Source organism: Sciurus vulgaris (assembly GCF_902686455.1).
Source record: "Sciurus vulgaris genome assembly, chromosome: X".
Classification (NCBI taxonomy): domain Eukaryota; kingdom Metazoa; phylum Chordata; class Mammalia; order Rodentia; family Sciuridae; genus Sciurus; species Sciurus vulgaris.
This window is the reverse complement of record NC_136471.1, coordinates 3,231,272-3,249,675: the sequence shown is the minus strand read 5'-3', so window position 1 is coordinate 3,249,675 and position 18,404 is coordinate 3,231,272. Positions and strand designations below refer to the sequence as shown.

The 18,404-nt window shown below is 38.7% G+C and overlaps 1 protein-coding gene across 4 annotated transcripts in view; it reads right to left on the bottom strand.

The window, feature by feature from the left end:
• Positions 1-1,112: 1,112 nt before the first annotated feature.
• Positions 1,113-18,404, bottom strand: part of GABRA3 (gamma-aminobutyric acid type A receptor subunit alpha3) — a 273,077-nt gene continuing 255,785 nt past the window's right edge. For all 4 annotated transcript variants that reach the window (XM_079124688.1, XM_079124689.1, XM_079124687.1 and 1 more), the window contains one exon: positions 1,113-3,360. In XM_079124688.1, coding sequence (XP_078980814.1) covers positions 3,025-3,360 — 336 coding nt within the window. In that variant the 3' untranslated portion in view covers positions 1,113-3,024. The remainder of the gene's footprint in view (positions 3,361-18,404) is intronic.

Here is an 18,404-nt window from a genome sequence, read left to right as displayed (position 1 = left end):
GCTGGAATATGCATCAAGGATCAGATTATCCAAGTCCCTTCTTTTATTTTAAATGAGCAAACCCTTTTTATAGATTTGAAATTCTCTCTCAAGGAGATTCCCCCCATCATTTAGGAGTCAGGTAATTTTCTCAAGTAAATCTCTTGAGATTTTTCCCCAGATTTCTCCTAACTGTATAAGATAAAGGGTCATCTTCTATTTCTCAACACTCACTGTCATTCTACCTAATAATACTGCCTAAGAGAACTATTGCCTAAGGGAAATAATAATCAATGGAAAAGAGAAAGCCTTTAGAATTGCAATGAAAATATCTTTCTTTTTTCCTGCAGAGCTGGTGAATATAGCATAGGAAATGTTCTGGTTTGGATGTGAGGTGTCCCCCAAAAGTTCATGCGTGAGACAATGTGAGAAGGTTCAGAGTTGTGGGTTGTGAGAGTATTAACCTAACAGTGAACTAAACCCTGATGGGATTAACTGGGTGGTAACTGGAGACAGGTAGGGAGTGGCTGGAGGAGGTGGGAATTAGGGTGTGGCTTTGGGATATATATACATATTTGTATCTGGCCGGTGGAGTCTCTCTCTGCTTCCTGATCACCATGATCTGAGCTGCTTCCCTCCACCACCCTCTCCCACCATGATGTTCAGCCTCACTCTGAGCCCCAAGGAATAAGCTGGCCTTCTGTGGACTAAAGACCTGTGAAACTGTGAGCCCTCAAATAAACTTCCCCTCTTCTATAATTGTGCTGGTCAGATCATTTAGTCACAGCATTGAAAAAAAGCAGACTAAAGCAGGAAGCAACTCAGCTGTTTCCTTTTCTTTTATAGTGGGTAATAAGACCACTGAGCAGATGGAAGCTGTTTTCACATGGGCTTCATCACTGTGATGGAGCTCTTGCTTTGGGATAGCTTTCTTCCAGCTTATTCTAATGGTGTTAAGAAGTGTAAAATAAGGGTGGCACCAGGACAGAGGTAAAAGAGCATAGTATTGTCCGTGTTAGGCAAAGAGTGACCAATAAAAGTTCTCCAGCCCAAGTACAATTCAGAAAGGATTTAATAAACAGCCGCTAAACATTGCACCAAAGCATTTGGAAACACAATTTCTACAGATAGGCAAAGGTCAAGCTTCCATTCTAAATCCTTGACAATCGGTAACAGCCCCGCCCACCCCACCCCCCATCCACACATATCAACAAGACTACACTCTTCTAGTCATAAATTTACCTACAGACACAGTCTTAGGAATAATGGGACTGGCATGCATTATCCCAGCAATGGCAAGGAAGCAGGGGATGGGGGAAGGACAGATGAAAGAGCAACCAGCAGCTGATGATACACCCCTTAGGAGCTTTGTTCAGGGGGCAGGCAGGGAGAATCTGCATGTGGTGCCATCTGTGGCTTCACTTTGGACTTCTAGGATACTCTGCACTAGTGCAGTATTCAAATTCAAAGTGGTTAGGGCTGTGGACTTAGACAGTCTCATTTCTTTGAACCATGACTATTAAAATGGTCTTCTTGGGGGACACATTTTAACTTTCTAAAGACCTTTTTGGTGTCCAAACAATCTGTGCTCATGACCCAGAAAGCTCACTGAAATCATGCTGATTCTGAGTCAAAGTGGTCCTGACTTCTCAATTCTTTCTTCATTTTTGGCCTTTGGAGAGGGGCATACGATAGTTCTTTATTAAAGTTACTTGTAGGGAGCCTAAACAAATATTCAAACTTCTGGGTCTCAGTTTATCTATCTTATAAAAATTTGGTATTTATGCCTGTCCCTTTTACTCACATTAAAATTAATAATGAATGAGATTAAATGGCCTATAAATAATTCATTATAAAACTGGTAATAAAGTTAATGATTTAGTTGACCCAAAAGTTAACTAGACACACTTATATGAATCACCAGTTCACCCCTCATAAGAACTGGCATTTTGCAGAGGACCAGAAGTGCCTGACATGGTGGGAGCAAAGTGCCTGAGACTGGACAAGGCTGTGGAGCTTGGAGGATATGGAAGGAAAAACTTGACTTGCACCTGCCAGTGACCTTTTCACTTGTATCAGTCTTCAATCCTCAACTACCATCAACTACTCTTGTCCCATCCAGTATTTGACTATTGCCTTAGCAAAGGAGGCAAGTTTCTTATCTCTCCCATCTTTTACAAATTCTTGTAAAAACATTTGATCTAGATGTTTTTATTTCTATTAACATCTTTTGGTTTAACTTTTTAAAAAAATCTCTTTTCCTGAAGAGTTTGCAGTCAGTAATGAATTCAAACTAATCAGTGCCCAGCTGGCTACAAGGTGGTCAAAGCATTGAAGAGAAATTTCCTGGAGAAGAGAGATACCAGCAGGGTTCTACTTTGCTGAAGGACTGAACCTGGCAGGGCCACATCCACGTTGGTGCCAGTCTGGCCCATTTGGTTTTATTTTGACCATACATGGTTGATAGATTTGAGCCTTAATTGTCCCCACTAACCTCCAAGTCAAGAAAAGGATTAGGGATGATAAACACAGGTTAGTACTGGTTTCTGCCTTTACTGTTGGTTCTTATGCTGTGGGCAAAAGAGGTGTCAGACAGGACTATATGTAATAGCCCAGCCTGGCTCCTGAGTGAGTCAGAATCATCTGGTCTAAACCAGTCAACAGATATCCTCAGTCTGTACCTCTCAAACAGTCAAGGCTCCCACTTTAGGAAGCAGAGTCTCCAGTTCTTTCTGCAGTAGGCAGAATGCAATAAAATACATGCAGTGCCCTCAGCTGGGGGAGACTGGCAGACTAAGATGAGCAACTGGACAAATGGCAGTGTTTGGCTCTGATGGGGGAATACTAAGCAATGTTAGAGGGACAAGTAATTTTTCTGTTGTTAGACTTTCATTGAGATTCACAAATATAAATTGAGAGTCACAGCTTGGAAGGAGGTTAAAAAGAAAAACCCTGAAACACATGAAGGGAAGCCCCGGGGTTTAAATGCCTGGATGCTTCATGGGGTATACAGTGCTCTGGTTGCCGGGCCACCACCACTACTATCTACTGTTTGCGGATCATGCCCTTGATAGCAGACTCCCGGTTCACGTATGTGGCCCAATAGACCAGATTGAATATGGCAAAGAGCACAGGAAAGATGATGCGGGAAATTTTGTCAACCTTGCTGACACTATTGTAGGTCTTGGTCTCGGTGGGGCTGTCCTGCACGTAGGTAGCCTTGGGCGAAGCAATGATTGTTGGAGTTGAGGAGGCACTGGGAGCAGCGCCCTTGGAGATGGTGGAGAACTCAGTGTCCTTGGCCAGGTTGATGGGATAGGTGGTTCCCACGATGTTGAAGGTGGTGCTTGTTTTCTTTGTTGGTGCTGCTGGTGTTTTCTTCTAGAGGTTGGGAAGGGGAGAAGAGTGGAGGAGGGGAGAATAAAACAGAAGCTAATTAATTAATTATGTACAGTACCTTCAGAGGCTACAGGAAGGAGAAGCCTTGAGGGAAATTAAAAACAGGGGCCATGAAGCCAATAAGTAGCTAGGTTTTTGTCAGGGATAATTGAAGATGAGTTTGAAAACAGAAAACTGACATCATCCTGGCTCATTAGCCATGTGACTTTGACTAAGTCACTTTTCCTATTGGAGCTCCCATTTCTTCATTTGTAAAATGAGGATCAAAATAATTGGCAGCTTGTTGAAAGGATCAGAGGATAGAATGGCGGTAGCAACCACAGGTAAACTGTGGACTGTTAGTCATATGTGGGCTCTTGACTTTTATCCATGGCTGCACCATGCTGCATTCTATAGACACGAGACATTTTGAGTTACCAGAGAAATAACTCCACAAGAACATGATCATCAACTGGTATAGGTTCTGTGAGGAAGAGAGCTTGGTGAGTCTGAAAAGTCATTTTGCCATCAAGGCACAAAAATGCTATGGTATGTACACATGCGTCATTAGGACAAACATTCCAGCCTTCATGCACAGTAACCTATTCAGCAAAGTTGGGAGCACACCAAGGTTTTCTATTCTTGCCAGACTTCAGCCTGGAGACACAGCCTCCCCAAAGGGCTATGGAAATGACCCCTTCTGAGACAGCAAAGGCAAAGACAGATGAGGCCTTGCTATGGCATTGCCCTTTGGGCTTAGATTTCAGAGTAAAAACACCCAAACAGGCAGTGGGGAGCAAGCAAACACATGCCTATTCGTCCTCACATATATGCATTCACATTTACATGGAGCCACACTGGGGTTCCCTTGTTGCTGAAGAAAGAAGAGGAGACAATGTTTAGGCTGAATCAGAACAGAGAAGCTTAGAGAGCAGGGCAGCCCTCATCTACAGCCAAAGGCAGGGACCTGGCTCATGGGTTATAGGCGAGGTGCTGCTTCATTCCTCACTCTGACCTTTTTTCCCTCCATCCCTCTTTGGCTCACAAATGCTTCAATTTCCAACACCTCACATTTCCTTTCTTGATGTTACCTTGCTTTTCAGAATGCAGGTTTTACTTTTTTCCTCCTCCATCTCCTACTACTTTACGTCCTAGCTCTCTCTATTCCTAATCTCTTTCATTTCTTTTCTTCTCAGCTTCAGGGTTCCCATAATTTTATCTTTTCTCCTTTCAACCTCACTGCTATTTACCTTCCTGATCCTAATAACTTTTGCTCAATATTTACTAAATGTCTACTGGGCCAAGAAGGGTTAAGGGGAAATGTTAAAAGATAAGACAGCTGCAGTCCCTGTCTTCTAGGAGTGCACAGTTCAGCATGGGAGAGAGCCTTGTGAACATTGTTATGGAATATAATCAGAATTCTAACAGTTTTGGGAATTCAATAAAGGGAGGGGCAAAAACTAGGAGGTATAGGAAAAAGTGGTTTAGAAGATGAGCAGGAGGAACTCATCAGATGAAGATGCAGTGAAGGCCAGTGCATAGACCAAGGGCACTGTCTGATGGATGCCAAGGAGTTTGTAGAGTCTGGATCACAGTGTGGATGGCCAAGAATCGCAGGAACTGAGGGTGTGCAGACAGGCAGAGGTCAAATCCCAAAAGATTCTCTATGCCATGTTCTTCTGTTCTGCCAGCCTATGCTGGTTTCAGCGTTTTTAATCAGGGAGGGCAAGCATCAAAGATAAGTGGGGGTTGATTTAAGTAAATGAACAGTCTGACCAACAGGACATTTTAAAAGCAATGTTTTTTTCCTCTTTGAGGATTGCATCACATTGCTATAAGCGGAAGGAGGGACAAACTCTAAGGCTTCTGAGAACCTTGTAAATGCTCTAAATACTACATGAGACTCATTTATAATTAGCAAAGTCATTTTGTGAATAGAGTCCTGCTGCTAAATGCTTTTGCTATTAAATAGAATAGTACTTTACTTGTTTGCCTGCTTACTTATTAATTTGTTTAGTAATCCTTTTTTCATAGGAATACCAAGAAAGAAAAACAAAACCACTGCCCTGATTTTGCTAGAAGCTTTCATGTTATAAGCTGGTTATGAGCAGGTCTTTGAAATAATCATTTGGAACAACAAACACTTTCTTTAGCTCCATAGGTACTTTGTGTTCTACAGATGAGGAGAAACAGCAATCAATTCAATCACAAATATTTTTAGGAAAGGAAAATTACCTTTTAATTTCTCTCACCATTCCCACCAAAACATATATTAATCAGTCACTGTAATTTTTACTGACATTGTCAAGGAAGGAAATCAAAGCAAAAGTTTTAGTAGTGAGAAGGAGTTACTTATTTTACTGCTATTGACTTGTCTTGGTTCTTTATATATTTTAGATATTAACCTCATCAGACTCATGGTTTGCAAATAGTGTTTCCCATCTGGTAGGTTGTTTTATCATTGTTGAATTTTTTCCCTTGTAGTTACTATGAGACTTACATTAAACCTCCTATAGTTATAACATGCTATTTTAGACAGATAAAAACTTCTCTATACTTTGTACTCCAGCCTCCACTAATTTTATGTTTTTCAATTCACTATTTGTACCCTTTTATATTGTTATCTTTTATTGCTTTAGAATTTTATTGATTGCTTTTAATTATACATGACAGTAGAATCCATTTTGATACTGTTCTACAAAAGTTATATTTTAACAAATTATCAGAGCTGTTATTTTTAAGTCTTGTCTTTTAACTTTCATAGGGCCCATTATAGTATTAGAACATTAGAATATTCTAAATTTAACTTTTACTGGTGTGTTTCATACTTTCATATGTTTTTGTGTAATTAGCAATCTTTCCTTTCTGTTTGAAGAACTTCCTTTGACATTTCTTATAAGAAGGGTCTGGTGATGATGAACTACTTCAGCTTTTATTTGTCTGGGAAAGTCTTATTTCTTCATTTCTGAAGGATGACTTTGTCTGATACAGTATTCCTGGTTGTCATTTTTTCTTCCTTCAGCACTTGGAATATATCATTGCAGTCTCTCCTGGCCTATAAAATCTAAACTGAGAAATCCACTGCGACATATTGGAATTCCTTTACATGTGATATGCTGGGTTTTTTCCTCTTTCAATATATTCTCTGATTTTGATTTGCAATTGTTTGACTATGATGTGTTTCAACGTTGTTTTGGTTGCAGTGAATCTGATTGGAGGCCTATGATAGTGTACCTGGATATTTATTTATCTCCCCAGATTTTGAATTTATTCTGCTATCATTTTTATTTAAAATAAACTTTATCTCCCATTGTTTTTTCTTCTTGAACTCCTATGACTGCAGGATTTGCTCTTTTGATGTTGCCACATAAATCTTACAAGCTTTCTTTGTTGCTTTTTATACTTCATACTTTTTTCTCCTCTGACTTATAATTTCAAATAACCTATCCTTAGGTTCACAGATTCTTTCTTGTGTTTGTTGAATTCTTTTTTTTTTTTTTGGGGGGGGTTGCTGGGGATTGAACCCAGGGCCTTGTGCTTACGAGGCAAGCACTCTACCAACTGAGCTATCTCCCCACCCCATGTTTGTTGATTTCTATGGTTGATGTTCTATTTCATTTTTCATCTTATTCATTGCATTTTCAGTTTCAGAATTTGATTTTTTAACAAAATACTTTAATATCTGTTAATTTGATAGTTTTCATCATTGATCATTTTCCTGATACCACTGAATTGTTCCTCAGTATTTTCTTGAAGTACACTCAGTCTTCTTAAACCAATAATTTTGAATTATTTGTCAGGCAATTCACATATCTCTACTTTCAGAGATTTCTTTCTCTGTATTTCTTTTATGCTCTATTATATTGTGGTAATAGAATATATCTTCCAATACTTCCCTAAAGCAGGATACCTGGGAGATGACATTCTATGTTCTTGAAGGCCTGAAAATGACTACTGTATCTCTTCATTTAAGTGATACTTTTGTTATACACAGGTTGAAAATCAGTTGTTCCTCAGGTTTATGAGATTTACTGCTTCACTGTCTTCCAATATCTAATGTAGTTGAGAAATCTGATGCCATTCTGTTAATTATTCATTTGTAAATAATATTTGTCTTCTTTCTAGATTGAGTTTAGATTATCATTTTTATGCATAGATTTCTGAAATTTCATGATGATGTGCCTTTATGTAGACCCATAAGAATACTTTGAGTCTGGAGACATATGACTTAAATTTCTGTTAGTTCTTTCTTAATTTCCTTCCTTCTCTTTTTTTTTTTCTGTTCATACATTCTGCAACTTCTGAGTTTTATGAATATCTTGGATTCCCAAAGTCTTTTACCTTTACTTTTCATCCCTAAGTCTCTTACCCTTATTTTAACTCCTTCTCCTGCCCCCACCTTATTGGGTGACTTTCTTCCTTTTATTTTTCTACCTCACTATAAAATTTTTATTTTGGCAAGTTTTTTTTTTTTTTTTTAAATTTCAAGAACTCTTCTTTATTCTTTGATTCTTAATATAGCATCTAATTCTTTTTAATTGAAAGTGTATACAAAGTTATGGTAAAATGTAAGATACAAATTGAATTGTTTTTCTTTTTCTTTCTTTTTTTTAAATTCAGGATTCTTAACTCTTTTTTTTTTAAATCTTTATTATTTTTATGTGGTGCTGAGGATCGAACCCACTGCCTCACACGTGCCGGGCAAGCACTCTACCACTGAGCCATGACCCCAGCCCAGAATTGTTTTTCTTGATTTCTCTTTATTTCTTTGTGTGTGCATATATGGTCCTGGGGATGGAACCAGGGCCTTGTGCATTCTCAGAAAGCACTCTACCACTGAGCTACATCTCCAGCCCCTTCTCTTTAATTCTTGATATTATCTTTGTTCTCTCTCTCCAAGACAAGGCATTCCTTTGTTGATGTTCTTGTCTTTTATTTTTTAAATCTTTGGTTCTTCTGTTACATTGCAATTTGATTTTGTGATCCAAAGTTGATCATTGTAACCAAAGGCCAAATATTTTCTCTGATAAGTGGATGATGATACATAACAGAGGGGCTGGGGGTGAGAGAAGAATGGAGGAACTTTGGATTATATAGAGGGAAATGAGAGGGAGGGGAGAAGGGTAGGAAAGATAGTGGAATGAGACAGACAGTATTACCCTATGTATATGTATGATGACTTGAATGGTATGAATCTACATTGTGCACAACCAGAGAAATGAAATGTTGTATCCCATTTGTATACAATGAATCAAAGTGCAGTCTGTGAAAATAAAATAAATTAAATAAAAAAATGAAAAACAACTAAACAACAACAAATTTAGTCATTGGGTGTGTGCGTGCTCTGAAAGGGTACTCCTCATCTCCAGCTCCTTTCTCAATCTCTCTCTCTCTCTCTCTCTCTCTCTCTCTCTCTCTCTCTCTCTCTCCTGCTTACTGGCTACCATGAGGTTAAATGCTTTCCTCTGCCATGTCCACCCACTATGATATAATTTCTCACCACAGGCACATAGCAATGGATCCAGCTATCCATGAAATGAAACCTCTGAAACCAAGAGCCAAATGAAATCAGGTATTTGTCACAGTGATGAAATGCTGATTAACACAGAAGGGAAATCTTGCTTTTCGTTCTGTAGAGCATACATCTGGATTAATAATTTCATATGCTGGACAGTCTCTAAAGTTTTAAAAATCTGTGTACATGCTTTTAACCAATCCACCTAGTTGCACTTCTGTTCTCTATTGTGCCTGACATAACTGAACATTGAGTTTCTCCTGGGTTGTCTTACTCCAGCTTGATAAATAATTTATTATTCTTACCTTTCACATTCAATTTTCTAAAGATGTGTTAAAATGTTTTCTTTGACTGACATTTTCCAGCTCTCCTGGTTTTTGTGGCTTTATACCTATTTTATTAATTTACTGTCATTTTAGAGGTAATGTCAGAATAAGCAGTTATAAAACATATACAGTTGATCTTCAAAAACCTAGAGTTCATATATTTTTCAGAGTGTAATTATAGTATACTCATTTTTCTTCATTTGAAAATGAGTTTTGATTTCCATCTGTTCCATTTTTCCTATATAATCTTTCCTCCCACATTTTATCTAATCCCTGACCATAATACAGATCAGAAATAAATTTTAAAATCAATCATATTATTTTAAAACTTTTATGCTCACTCATTATAACTTATAAAGCAAATAAGGTTTAATAAGTCTCTCCAAAGGAGGAAAAAACAAGCTAGACTATGATTAAATTCTAATATGTTCACTTCAAATGCACTTTACACATTTTTCTGAGTCTCACTGTTAGTTCCTACACATTGTGGCAGTATAAAGTATAGGATCTTACATAAATGGTGTGACTCAACATCGTGAACAACCAGAGAAATGAAAAGTTGTACTCCATTTGTGTACAATGAATTGAAATACATTCTGCTGTCATGTAAAACTAAATAGAACAAACAATAAAAATTCAAAGTATAGAATCTTTATATTATAGATCCATTTTATGCATTCCATAGTTTATTTTTAAAACATCATAATCTGCTTCTTGTAGAGAATGTAAATATTTTGACCATGGGAACAGGTTAAGAAGGAAGACTGAGATTTTCATCTTTTCAGAAGAGTTTTAGACCATCCTTTTGTTCTTTTTTATAAATTTCATTTTCAACACTGTTTGGGTGGAAAAATGGTTATAATTTTGACAACTACCTCAACAATATGTAACAGTCTATTCTAGTTCTCTATCTTCATGCCAATTCTGTACCCCTTCCTGGTCACACACACACTCAAAACAAACTCAAATCAATCTCATTTTTCACAAGACATCCATGGTAGCCTTTCAGATATCTATAAATAGAAATAATCACCCTCTTGAGGAATTTGCCCCTCCTCCAGTATATCAATCAGACTGAAATAGTAAACTCCACATAGGTCAACCTATACAGAATAAAATAGTCTTATCATCTCACTTGTTACACATTTTAACTCAAAACCAAAATAAATTGCAATTTTTAAAGGTTGTGCTACATGGTAAGTTTACATTAAATTTGACTCCACTCCCCATCTCCCAACATTACATTTCTACTGTGCAACTGTTTCTAAGATTTTACATTCCAGAATTTTTGATTTAAGAAATTTTGATCTTTTAACTTTAGACTGTCCTTTTAAACTTCAGATATTCTTTTGATTTTTAATTCAGAAATACTCCTTTCCAAACAACATTCACTAATGCTCCTTTATAAATGTGAATCTTAAGCCTTATATTTATGCCTTTACCTGAGTCATTGATGATAACATTTGAAGCATTTTTAAAAAGCATGAATTATTCTCAGGGACCTCTATTAGGTTAATATCAATCCATCAGTGAATTCTATTTGACTTCAATTTGTCAACCAATTACATCAGCCTAATGATAACTATTTTTAACTACTTTCTATTCACCATAGAGCATAATGCAAAGTTATTCAAATTACTTGATAAAAATCTATGACATTTCTTGATCTATCTGCTCATTAAACTTTTTATAAAGGCTCATAAGGTTAGTTTGTCATAATTTTCTCTTAGCAAACTCAGGCTGTATATTCCTTATTCTATTAATTGTGCTTAAAATATCTGTTTAATAATATATTCTAGGAATATTTAAGTTTACTATGTCAGAGTTAGTACATCTTTACTCCTTTCTCTCTGGAACCAAACAAATACAATAAGGCAAATAAAAGATACTAAAACCTTCTCTTGTTTTTGTTTTGTTTGTTGAAGTGCTGAGGATTAAGCCCAGGGTTTTGCACAAGGTAGGCAAGCACTCTACCTCAGCTATATCCTCAGCCCTATAACTTTATCTTTTGATGAAACTTAAATACTTTTATAACCTTTGTCTCAAAAAGTGGCTAGCATGGCTTGAGAGATGAAAAATGATCTTTGTTTTAAAATAAAATCAGTGTCATACTGGTAGTGCAATATCCTGGAATTCTTTTTGACCACCACAGATTGTCAGTGGAGGTAGGGACTGAAAAATTAAATTATACAAAACCAAATGTAGACCACTGGGCACATGCATACACACATACATACAACTGTACCATAAAGAGAGTGCTTTCCTATAAGCAAGGGAAACTTCTTGCTGGTTAGAAGCAGAATCACTACTGGGAGTAAAACTCATAAGCACTTATATGGACAAAAATTCTACTCAAATAATGAACTTGATACTACTCATTCTCAACTACTCACTGTTGTCCTGCTCATTCTCAATCTCTTTCACACATAGTAGGGCTAGTAAAGAACACCTCTAATGCAACTTCAAGTGATAACTGAAGACAAATTATCATGTTGAAAATGGTCAGGGACATGAAAGACTTTAAAAAATTAAGTGAAAATAAAATGGAAAACAAAGAACTAAAATTATTAGAAAAGAAATAATAGATATGAAAAATCAAAAAGAGCTCTATGATATGCATAATTTGTGCTTCTAGAAAGAGTATATAACAAGGATATGGGTTTGTTTTGTTGCTGTTTTGGGGATTTTTTTGGTACTGGGAATTAAATCCAGGGGCACTTAACCACTTGAGCCACATCCCCAGCCCTTTTTATATTTTATTTAGAGACAGGGTCTCACTAAGTTGCCTAGGGTCTCACTAAATTGCTTATACTGGCTTTGAACTCCTGATCCTCCTGCCTCAGCATTCCAAGGTGCTGGAATGTTTTTTATAACTGATAAATCAAGACATAGAGAGGCAAACATATTCAAGCATACTGAAGTAACGAATTGACTAAGTATATTAATAAAACTAACCCAACATTCCTGTGATTGTGTAGATGTAGGCAGTACATAGAATAGCAGTGTTAATAAGTTCTGTTTAAATCAGTTGAGGCTGTTTCAAAACTTTGCCAACTCACCATTCTGTACTCTATGGAAAATGTCTTTTCCCCAGTTTGAAAAATCTTTGTTACCATTTCTCTTCTCTGTGATTCTTTGACAAGTACTAAAACAGTTCTGGGATCACATCTGTCAATTCTTTCTATCAGATTTGATAATCTTTATCTAGATTTAGATATCTTAACTCATTTAAAGAACAAAGGGAAGAAAAATCTTGATTCAACATTCATAATTAATGCCTACCAACTAGTTGGTTTACCAACATTTATTCAGCATTTACAATGAGTCTGCTGCGTAAGGATAAGGATAAATCCCTGCCAAGTTGTTCACAGTCTAACAAGGAACCAGACACCTACTTTTAATATAAACAAATCATTTTAATATCAGGAGTATCCTCCCACAGAAAAGTTAAAACTCTCTGGATGATTACAGAAAGGCTCTACAGAGAAAGTACCATTTCAGTTGACTCTCAGCAAGCACGGGGGAAAAATGAGCATTTCAATGGAGAATACAAAATAAACAAAGTCAATGTGCAAAGTGGTGCACGCTTGTAATCCCAGCAGCTCAGGTGATTGAGGCAGGAAGATTGCAAGTTCAAAGCTAGTCTCAGCAGCTTACAGAGGCCCCAAGCAACTCAGGGAGACCCTGCCTCTAATAAGATATATAAAGGAGCTGGGGGTTTTTCAAGATGGCGGCCTAGAGGGTGGCTGCATTTCATGTTGCTCCAGGACTCAGGAATCAAAAGAGCAGATATTGAGACGCTTGGGACCAACTCAAAGCAGCCAGGTGACTCTCACCCCCTGGGGGGGCATCCCGGATGGGACGGTGGTCCCGGAACACAGGAAACTTTGTGAAGTAGAACTGCCGGCGAGACGCCCCTCCCCCCGCTGGAGCAGTGAACTCGGACAGCTGGGAGTGCCGTAAAGGAGGCCGCTCGGTACAGCGCTGGGACTCGGAGCAACCACTGGGGCTCCGGCGGCTGCCCAGGGGAAGAGTGGCGAGGAGAGCTGTGTGGACTCAGGACACCGGGGCCTGCCGTGAGGAGGAGGAGGAGGAACGTGGCCACTTGGATTTGGAGTGACTACACCAGAGCTACAGGCGGTTGCCAGAGGGGAGGCTGCGCGGTGAGCTATTTGGACTCAGAACGACGCTTCTGAACCCCGGGGCCTGCCCTGAGGACGAGGAGGAGGAAGAGGAGCGCGGCCGCTTGGATTCGGGGTGACTACACCAGAGCTACAGGCGGTTGCCAGAGGAGGGGCTGTGTGGCGAGCTGTTTGGACTCAGACCACTTCTGAACCCCGGGGCCTGCCCTGAGGAGTAGGAGGAGGAGGAGGAGGAGCGCGGCGGGTCGTTTGGACTCACAGTGACTGCATTAGCGCTCCAGGCGGTTGCTCAGAGGAGAAGGCGAGTGGTGAGTTGTTTGGACTTAAAGTGACAGCTCCTGAACACAGGGGGGCTGCCTGGAGGAGAAGCATGGTGGGACGCTTGGTCTTGAGTGGCCGCACCAGAGCTCCGGGCGGTTGCCCAGAGGACCCGTGCTGCGGGTCACGTGGACTCAGAGCCACTCAGAGCGACCGCTCCTGAACACCCCGGGGGTTATCTGGAGAAGGAGGAGGAACGGGGAGGGTCACTTCGACTCGGAGTGATTGATTGCCCAGGGCTACAGGTGGTTGGTGGAGGTGGAGGCACGCAGTGAGTTTCTTGGACTCCTAGTGACCCCACCGGAATACTGGGCGGCTGTCTGGAGGAAGAGGCGTGTGGCGGGTCTCTGGGATTCAGAGCGATTGTACAGGGCCCCAGGTGGCTGCTCAGAGGAGGGGCCGCATAGTCAGGAGATTAGGTGCAGAGCAGGGTCCCAGGATCTAGGAGGCTTCTTGGTGGAAGAGTCGCACAGAGACAGGCTTAGGGTGGAGGGAAGGTTCCAGGCCTGCGGGCAGATTGTCTGAGGAAGGGCAGCCTAAGGAGAGTCATCTGCAAAGGGTGAGGCTCCCAGGCCCAGGAGGTAGGGCCGGGCCCCTGGGAACTTTGCAGAGGAAGGCAGCCCAGCCCAGGCGGTAGCTGTAAATTGAGGGGAACCTCTAGGAGGGAACTGACCAGTTAGACCTCCCCACCAGGTGAGTCTTCCCTGCTGGGTGAGGTTTCCCCACAAGGACGGTAAAACCAGAGACTCAGGCCCAAACAAGCCTTGCCTCAGCCCACAGCCTAGGTCCCCTTTGGATGACCATTGGTCAACAAGTGGAGGCACCTCTGCCCACTAGCAGGGATTATACCCCACCTGAAGGCCACCACTCCTAGAGAGGCAGCTTCCTTGTGGAGCACCGCATTATCAACTTCCTCCAAGACTTCAGCCTACTGAAGGCTAAGGGGGGATATATATAGAAATCTTCAGGGACATTGTAAGTCAATAGAGGAAATCTGCAATATCTCAGCGGTCCACTGATACCTGAACAATATGAGAACACAAGGAAAGAAAATGCTGCAAACAAATCTAGATGTTACATCAATAAAACCCAATGACAGCATGGCAGAAGAAATGACAGAAAAGGAGTTCAGAATATACATAATTAAAATGATCAGAGAAGCAAACGATGAGATGAAAGAGCAAATGCATGCACTGAATGATGAGATGAAAGAGCAAATGCAAGCATTAATTGATCGCACCAATCGACAGTTAAAAGAGCAAATACAGGAAGCAAAAGATCATTTCAATAAAGAGTTAGAGATATTGAAAAAAACCAAACAGAAATCCTTGACATGAAGGAAACAATAAACCAAATTAAGAACTCCATAGAAAGCATATCCAATAGGATAGAACACCTGGAAGACAGAACCTCAGACATTGAAGACAAAATATTCAACCTTGAAAACAAAGTTGAACAAACAGAGAAGATGGTAAGAAATCATGAACAGAATCTACAAGAACTATGGGATATCATGAAAAGGCCAAATTTAAGAATTGTTGGGATTGAGGAAGGCCTAGAGAAACAAGCCAAAGGAATGAACAACCTATTCAATGAAATAATATCAGAAAATTTCCCAAATCTGAAGAATGAAATGGAAAATCAAGATCAAGAGGCTTATAGGACTCCAAATACACAAAATTACAACAGACCCACACCAAGGCACATTATAATGAAAATACCAAACATACAAAATAAAGACAGAATTTTAAAGGCTGTGAGAGAAAAGAACCAAATTACATTCAGGGGGAAACCAATGCGGATATCAGTAGATTTTTCAATCCAGACCCTAAAAGCTAGAAGGGCCTGGAACAACATTTTTCAAGCCCTGAAAGAAAATGGATGCCAACCAAGAATCTTATACCCAGCAAAACTTACCTTCAAATTTGACGATGAAATAAAATCCTTCCATGATAAACAAAAGCTAAAAGAATTTACAAAAAGAAAGCCAGCATTACAGAACATTCTCAGCAAAATATTCCATGAGGAAGAGATGAAAAACAAAGAAGCAAATCAGCAAAGGGAGGAATTATCCTAAAGGAATTGTCAAATAAAGGAGGAAATAAGTTCTGTCAAACAAATAAATAAATAAAATTTAAAAAATGAACCAAATGACCGGGAAACCAAATCATATCTCTATAATAACCCTGAATGTTAATGGCCTGAATTCATCAATCAAAAGACATAGACTGGCAGATTGGATTAAAAAGAAAGATCCAACAATATGTTGCCTGCAAGAGACTCACCTCATAGAAAAAGATACCCATAGACTAAAGGTGAAAGGATGGGGAAACATATACCATGCACATGGACTCAGCAAAAAAGCTGGAGTATCCATCCTCATTTCAGATAATGTGGACTTCAAGCCAAAGTTAGTCAGAAGGGATAAAGAAGGTCATTTCATACTGCTTAAGGGAAGCATAAATCAGCAAGATATAACAATCATAAACATCTATGCTCCGAACAGTGGCTCATCCATGTATGTCAAACAAATCCTTCTCAATTTCAGAAACCAAATAGACCATACCACAATAATACTAGGTGATTTTAACACGCCTCTCTCACCACTGGACAGATCTTCTAGACAAAAATTCAACAAAGAAACCATAGATCTCAATAACACAATCAGTAACTTGAATTAATAGACATTTATAGAATATACCATCCAACCAAGAGCGAGTACACTTTCTTCTCAGTAGCACATGGATCCTTCTCTAAAATAGACCATATATTATGCCACAAAGCTAATGTTAGCAAATACAAGAAGATAGAGACACTACCATGTATTCTATCAGATCATAATGGATTGAAGTTAGAAATAAATGAAAGAGTAAAACACAGAAACTATTCCAACATCTGGAGATTAAACAATATGCTATTATATGATGAATGGATAACAGAAGATATTAGGAAGGAAATTAAAAAATTCTTAGAGGTAAATGAGAACAAAGAAACATCATATCAAAATCTCTGGGACACTATGAAAGCAGTACTTAGAGGGAAATTTATTTCATGGAGCGCATTTAATAAAAGAAGTAAAACTCAACAAATCAATGACCTAACACTACAACTCAAAGCCCTAGAAAAAGAAGAACAGACCAGCACCAAAAGTAGTAGAAGACAGGAAATAGTTAAACTCAGAGCTGAAATCAATGAAATTGAAACAAAAGAAACAATACAAAAAATTGACAAAATAAATAGTTGGTTCTTCGAAAAAATAAACAAAATTGATAAACCTTTAGCCACACTAACAAAGAGAAGACAAGAGAAAACCCAAATCACTAAAATTCGGAATGAACAAGGAAATATCACAACAGACAGGATGGAAATACAAAACATAATTAGAAGCTATTTTGAAAATCTATACTCCAACAAAATAGAAAATTTCGAAGACATCAACAGGTTTCTAGAGACATATGAATTGCCTAAACTGAATGAGGAGGACATAAACAATTTAAATAGACCAATTTCAAGTACTGAAATAGAAGAAGTCATCAAAAGCCTACCAACAAAGAAAAGTCCGGGACCAGATGGGTTCTCAGCCGAGTTCTACAAAACCTTTAAGGAAGAGCTCATTCCAATACTTCTCAAAGTATTCCATAAACTAGAAGAGGAGGGAACCCTCCCAAACTCATTCTATGAAGCCAATATCACCCTGATACCTAAACCAGACAGAGATTCATCAAGGAAAGAAAATTTCAGACCAATATCCTTAATGAACATCGATGCAAAAATTCTCAACAAAATTTTAGCAAATCGCATACAAAAACATATTAAAAAGATAGTGCACCATGATCAAGTTGGTTTCATCCCAGGGATGCAAGGTTTGTTCAACATCAGGAAATCAATAAACGTAATTCACCACATTAATAGACTTAAAGTCAAGAATCACATGATTATTTCAATAGATGCAGAAAAAGCATTTGATAAAACACAGCATCCCTTCATGCTCAAAACACTAGAAAAAATAGGGATAGTGGGAACATTCCTTAACATTGTAAAGGCCATCTACGCTAAGCCCATGGCTAATATCATTCTAAATGGTGAAAAACTGAAAGCATTCCCCCTAAAAACGGGAACAAGGCAGGGATGCCCTCTTTCACCACTTCTATTCAACATCGTTCTTGAGACTCTGGCCATAGCAATTAGACAAACCAAAGAGATTAAAGGGATACAAATTAGAAAAGAAGAACTCAAAGTATCCCTGTTCGCTGATGACATGATTATATATTTAGAGGAACCTGGAAATTCCACCAGAAAACTCTTAGAACTCATAAGTGAATTCAGTAAAGTAGCAGGTTACAAGATCAATGCCCATAAATCCAATGCATTTTTATACATAAGTGATGAATCTTCAGAAAGAGAAATTAGGAAAACTACCCCATTCAAAATAGCCTCGCAAAAAATAAAATACTTGGGAATCAATCTCACAAAAGAGGTGAAAGACCTGTACAATGAGAACTATACAACACTAAAGAAAGAAATTAAAGAACACCTTAGAAGATGGAAAGATCTTCCATGTTCTTGGATAGGAAGAATTAATATTGTCAAAATGGCCATACTACCTAAAGTGCTATACAAATTCAATGCAATTCCAATTAAAATCCCAATGACGTACCTTACAGAAATAGAGCAAGCAATTATGAAATTCATCTGGAAGAATAAGAAACCCAGAATAGCTAAAGCAATCCTTAGCAGGAAGAGTGA